At 32.5% G+C, this 6,824-nt stretch overlaps 1 protein-coding gene across 1 annotated transcript; it reads left to right on the top strand.

Moving 5' to 3' along the window:
• Positions 1-785: 785 nt before the first annotated feature.
• On the top strand, positions 786-4,180 carry LOC148788581 (beta-glucosidase 24-like). The gene is made up of 13 exons (XM_088878970.1): positions 786-960; positions 1,054-1,123; positions 1,222-1,280; positions 1,380-1,455; positions 1,523-1,600; positions 1,705-1,792; positions 1,874-2,237; positions 2,312-2,430; positions 2,503-2,714; positions 2,813-2,847; positions 3,092-3,200; positions 3,311-3,419; positions 3,738-4,180. The coding sequence occupies exons 1-13, from the start codon at positions 838-840 to the stop codon at positions 3,994-3,996; spliced, it is 1,701 nt and encodes a 566-aa protein (XP_088735096.1). The 5' UTR covers positions 786-837; the 3' UTR covers positions 3,997-4,180.
• The last annotated feature ends 2,644 nt before the right edge of the window (positions 4,181-6,824 follow it).

The following is a 6,824-nucleotide window of genomic DNA, read 5'->3' as shown; positions in this document are numbered from 1 at the left end:
ATTAACAAATAGATAAAATGAAAAAAATAGTGAAGTCCTGTGTTAATGGTGATAGAGGTTAAAATCTATATACATTACATAATAGATTCAATTGTTACATATATATTACGAATATATATTACAAGATACTGTTTTACAATAAATTATTCAGCATAAAATAATCTACGCGTATCTCGCACATTTAAAATATATTGCTTAAATGCATTTTTTGTAATATATTTTGCGTTCTAATAATATTTTAGTCCTTTATCTTTCTAAAGCAGTAAATAGATTTTGTAATTTTTTTAATTTTTTGAAATTTTAATCCTTTAGTCGCCAAGGTTTGTAAATATTGCTGGAATTTTAATTTGGGACTTTTGTTTCCTTTGGTCAATCTAGTATAATGGAAACGAATTTTCATTATGTAAGTATTTGGCGTTTTAATCCTTTATCTTTCTAGGATATTAATAAAAAGGTTTTGTAACTTTTAATTTATTGCGATTATAGTCCATTAAATTGACCGACAGGAACAAAAGTCCCAAATTTACAAAAAAAAAAAAAAAAAAAAGAGTTTGATCCTCATCGTTACAGTAATAAAGAAACTTTTATTTCAAAAACTGGATACACATAAGGATTAAAAATAATAAGTTTCTTGAAGAAAGAGAGTACCTAAATTGTTAAAGATTCATATGGCAGCATATAATTAAACAACTCTAGCATGCAGGCGAGTTAAGTTCCTCTAGCATGCACCGGCTATAAATAGCAGCATCTGCTCTTCATTTTACATCAAGCCATACATAGTTCCTCCAGCTACCAGTAAAGAATTTCTCAGTCTCTTTGATTACTTTGAGAATCAGAATGCAGGCTAAAAACGGCACTGTTAACTCTGCACCAAACAAAAACCTTAAAGATAGCAGCTATATATCCCGCAATGATTTCCCTGAAGGTTTTATCTTTGGAATCGGTACATCTGCTTATCAGGTAGTTAATTTTCATGCAATTACAAGAATAATTACCTGTCGAACACTACTATCTTTAGTTAATCAATTTTGATGTTACATATTCATTTTTCAGGTCGAAGGAGCTGCAGCCGAAGGTGGTAGGGGTATAAGTGTGTGGGATGACATCGCTTTGAGGACTCCAGGTGATCCCCACTCTTTAATTTACTAAATTTTTTAAAATTTTAAGTATGTATATATTTCTGATTGCAATTACAATAATTGGATTTAATGTGGGCGGCAGGTATGATTGCGGATGGATCTAATGGAAATGTTGCTTGTGATGTGTACCATAAATATAAGGTAATAAAATGTTTATATTTTATCAATTTATTTTTGCAATTGTCTCTAGATAAATACATTAATGCATGTTTATTTTAATGTTGCATGCACATATTGCAGGATGATATTAGGTTGATGAAGCAAATGGGTTTTGATTCCTATAGATTTTCGATTTCATGGCCAAGAGTTTTGCCAGGTAAGTACTTTGGGTATGGTAGAGTTATACGTTTCTATTAACTCTATTAATTAATAATCTATAATAGGTGGAAGAACTTTCGCTGGAATCAATCAGGAAGGAATCGATTACTATAATGACGTTATCGACACTGTCATCGCCAATGGTTGAAATGCAACTCTACATATCTCCACGCTTTCTGTATCGTTTCTTATTTTCTCAAGTATTATAATGACGAAATATTAACATGAATTATATCACTTTGGTAAGGCATGACACCGTTTGTAACTCTCTTTCACTGGGATCTTCCAAATTGCTTACAACTGGAGTATGGTGGCATGTTAAGCGACCAAATAGTGTAAGTGACTATATTCGATTTTTGTTTCTTATGATGTTTTAAAAATGATATGTACTTAGTTTATATTTCAATGATGTGCAGGAAAGATTTTGTTGAGTTCGCAGAGCTATGCTTTCAAGAATTCGGTAATCGGGTGAAATTTTGGACAACATTCAACGAGCCATGGAGCTACGTAGTTCATGGATATACGCCTGGGGATGACTTCAGTGAAGACGACACTACAGGCGACAACTCAACAACCGTTCAACGTTCATCTCAAAGAGCTCGGATGCACCTTCCTCCTAATAGACTTTCTAGAAGAATAAGACGATTTGACTCCACAATCGAAACCACTAGGGACACTTGGTTCCCTGTGAATGATCCGGCCACAGATGCATATACTGCAGCAAGAAATTTGCTTCTTTGCCACTCAGCAGCAGTCCAATCGTATAGACAGAAATTTCAGGTATAAAACTTTTAATATGAATGAGAGTAATAGATAATTAGCCAACATTTTAATTTCAATTTCATTGTTTGCAGATGTATCAAAACGGCAAAATAGGAATAGTTCTCAACTCCAATTATCATTATGCTTTCGACAGTACTTCACAGGATGACCAAGATGCTGTTCAAAGAGCCTTTGATTTTATGTTAGGCTGGTAAGTCTGTATAAATCAAACATATATAGAGTCGTTGTGCACAAACACGTTGACTTCATTGTTTTGGTTCAGGTTTTTGGAACCTGTAATATATGGTCAATTTCCAGCAAGTATGTTGCAATACGCTGCGGGCAATATTGTGCCTTTCTCAGATGAGGAAAAGAAAGGGCTCGCGGGCTCGGTTGATTGGGTGGGTTTAAATTACTACACATCAGATTTTGTTGCAAATGAGCCGAACCCTCCAGGTGTAGGCTATCCTGCAGATCAACACTGTGTCTATAGTTGTAAGTTATTTATTCAAAACATTATATTTGAACCTCTTACATACATAAAATTGACGTACATCTTACTTATATAAAATATTCTTTTTATTTTCATGTAGATTATGATAAAAATGGTGAAGCAATCGGGATACCTGTAAGAGTTCTACTTCACTTATCTATGCAATTTTGAAATTAGGAATTATTATATATAGGCTATTATTTAGCCATCGCAAATATATTAGCTACCCTCGCAAAAATCACGGTCGACAACTGTTGCAGGGCCTTGATTAGATGACTATTTGCTACGACTATTTATTTGTTACCATGAGAATTAGCTATAATTAAATGTTATATTTCTTTTATTTATAATCTTACTTTTCTTTCTCATTTCTTAATAGACTGCTTCGTCATGGTTGTGGATAGTTCCAAAGGGACTATATGATCACTTGCAATATCTACAGAATAAATATCAGGAAGACATGCCTCCTCTATACATTACTGAAAATGGTAGTATTTCAGTTCATTATATGCTGATTTATGGATTATTTTGGTAGTTCAAGGGTTATAATTATGAGATTTCTTACAAATGTTCCCAACCGTTTGGCGCACATATATAGGGGTTGCTGAGAACAATAACTTCAGGCTCACAGCCAAACAGGCCTGCGTCGACCCAATAAGGATTCAGTATCATGCAGAACATCTTGCCTATCTTCTACTAGCAATAAAGTAAGTCTTAAGACAACCTCATTAACTTTACCTTAAATTCAGAAATTTACACCAATATTACACTTTGCTAATTAATGATTATGACATAGTAGTAGTGACTACGATAACAAACCAATTATTTTTGTTGTTACTTTGATTGTTACCGTATATGTATCACATATAATATACGTTAGTCTCAATTTTAATTAAGAGCAACGTTCTGTCACTAAACTTTGTTACTATTGAGACAATAAATTCGTTATTATGATAAAATAAAAATTTATCAGTGATACTATTAAAATTGGGTTTTTCTTTGTTGATCTTTCTCTTCTTTTGTAGGGAATTGAACTTTGATGTAAGGGGTTATTTTGCTTGGTCATATTGCGATAATTTCGAGTGGACCTCCGGATATCAATCAAGATTTGGTATAATCTACATTGACTATGTCAATAGCTTGACACGATACATGAAAAATTCAGCTTTCTGGTTTACCAAGTTTTTAAAGCCCAGCTCGGCGACACCAACTTCAGATAAGAGACAAGTTGAAACGGGTGTGGAGCGTGCATCTAAGAAAAGGAGAGCTACATCGAACGTTTGAAGATGTGGAATGATGCATTAAGTACTTTTCTTTTGGATTCGATGACTGAATAAATATAGAATGGAAGCGATGTTGCGCATCCATACCTGTAATGTTGTTAGTTTTGTGTGTCATTTGTATGGACTATGTGTTATTTCTCTTGCTACTTATCTTTTTTATCGGAAAAATGGAATAAGAATTTACTCTCAAATTGTTTTTTGAGTGTTTCATTTTAATTTTATAAGTACTTCTAGGAATGACTAATAAGGTGCACACGCATTGCACGTGGACAAGTAATATATATTTTAATTGTTTTTGTTGATTTTTTGAAAATGTAATTATAAAACTATAAACATATTACAATTTTTAATTGTTCTGAAAAATATAATTAAAAATAATTATTTATTGTGTATTATATATAATGATTATATGTCTTATAATTACTACAACTATTAGATTGTTATTTTAGGATATGTAATCTGTATTTTTTACTTCACATTTGACAGCACCTAACGGATTTCAGCACCTGCCGTTAAGTTTTAACGGAAATCCCCAATCGGTACTGAAATTGAAAAAAAAATCCACTTACGGGACCAAATGTGGGACTAAAATTAGAATCGGGTCCACTTATGGGACCAAAAATGTAATTTACCCTTCAAACATATATACAGTTAATTAACTGACCCTTGTAACTATGAAAATTTATACTAAATTCTTCCTTACTCCTACGATAAATAATTTTTGACCTATATTTGCAGGTATTACACTATCAATATATTCAAATAATATAATTATAATTTATACAAAAAATAAATATTTTTTCTCCATTGTTCAAGGAAAAGAAAGATAACTAATATGATGTCATTGATGCCACTAAAAGATGTATAAAACCTTAAATTTGTAAAAAGTCTTTAACTTACAACATAAGTGATTTATTTTGTTCTCATTTGTCAATAACCTATTTTACTCTTTAAATTGTTTGCTTTACATTTCTCTTTAATCGAATTTAACATGACAAGTGATCTAACTAATTATCATTTAATTTATATCTATGCTTAAACAACATGCTAGAAATCTTCTAAATGCACTGAATCCTTAATTTTCATGACTTTTTGTAGTTGTTTTGTATTATATCATGAGGGTATTTTTTGATCAAATAAGTAATTTATATTATGAACATAATATAAAAAAAAATTAATAAACAAGTATATTGTGAAAGGGATTAATAGCAGTAAATACGAATAATGTAAAAAATAATTAATAAGAACAAATATCTATGCTGTGAAAGTAATTAATAAAAGTAAATAAAATTGTAATGTGAAAGTAGTAGAAATTAATACTTTTACAGATATAGATATAGATATATATATAAAGACATACATATCAAAAGATTACATCTAACTCCTTTTCAAAATATTATTTAATCACACTTTTCTAGAAACTTTCAAAATTGAACCTCTTTTATAAATGCTCGATTCACAATTGCAATCCTGTTATTTGGATTTTACATCGAAAATATTAATATCTTCGAATTTTCAATGCTACAGCTCATTGTTTGATGGTCGTTATATTATATTGACCAATTTGTCATCAAAAACAATTTTGAAACTTGTAGGGGTAATCAAAACGGTGTAAGTATATTACTTGTCTTGGACTTATAACCATTTAAAATGGAAAAAAAATCATTTCTTAATATTTTAGTAATTACATACAAGGTGACAGCGCTGTCCAAATCAGAACGAGCAATTTCGGAATCAAGAAAATATTTGGCATCACCAATATCTTTAATGCTGGATAAGTCATCCAAGTGCTTCTTCACATCCTAGATCAAAGCAAGAAAAGTTCCAAAAATGAGAACATCGTGCACCCGATGGCTTTCTTCCCAAAGGGATATCAGGCAACTCCCAAGTTCCGTTGTGTTTCAGAGCATGAACTTCCACATTCATGGCTTGTTTCCACTCATCTTGTGTGAACACTTGAGCGTAGGTTCTGAGTTCCTATATTGTAGAAAAAACAGTCACAAAAGCAGTATCTGTAAGAGTAAAATATGAACTAGGAATGATATGTTTATCACTGGTGTTGGAGTTACAAATAAAATCAACCATCCAGGCTGTAGGATGAGATGTACTGTGAAACGTACGAGGAAAGCTGGGAAGTAGTGCAGGATCAAGTGAAGGAGAAGCCGGAGGAGGAAGTATAGTATTTGTCTCAAGAGAAGGAGCATCAGGAGCTGCACGAATCGTCAACAATTGGGACAATTAACAGCACAGGGCGAGGAGGAGTATTTGTAGTATGAATAGATTTGTAAGGAAATGTGTCTTCATGAAATTTGACGTCCCTAGATATAAGAACTGTTTTCCTGGAGAGATCATAGAGTTTATAGGCCTTTTAGCTTGGTGCATAACCAAGCATGATAAACTTAAAAGCTCGAACATCAAACTTGGACTTGTTGGGACTGACGTTGGAGGCAAAACAGAGACATCCAAAAACTCGCATATGAGCATAGGAAGGAGGCTTTCGATAGAGTAATTTATGGGGTGATTTCCAGACATAGACCGGGGATGGTGATCTATTGATGACGTATGTGGCTATAAGTCTGCCCAAAAACATCTAGGCAAGTGAGACTCAAACATGAGGGACCAAACCTGAAAAAGGTGTTCATGTTTCCGTACCACAACCCTATTCTGTTAGCGGGTGTAGACACATAAGTGTATAATTCCATGAGTTATGGAAAAGGATTGACAAGCATCACCAAGAACTTAGACCCTTTGTCTGTGCTAATAGTTTTAATTTTATTGAATTGAGATAGAACCTGTGAATGGAAGGAAGAAAGAATACATGTGGTTTGA

This window comes from Sesamum indicum, linkage group LG3, assembly GCF_026168435.1.
Source record: "Sesamum indicum cultivar Baizhima isolate 11 linkage group LG3, ASM2616843v1, whole genome shotgun sequence".
NCBI classification, from domain to species: domain Eukaryota; kingdom Viridiplantae; phylum Streptophyta; class Magnoliopsida; order Lamiales; family Pedaliaceae; genus Sesamum; species Sesamum indicum.
This window is presented reverse-complemented; position numbering and strand designations above follow the sequence as displayed.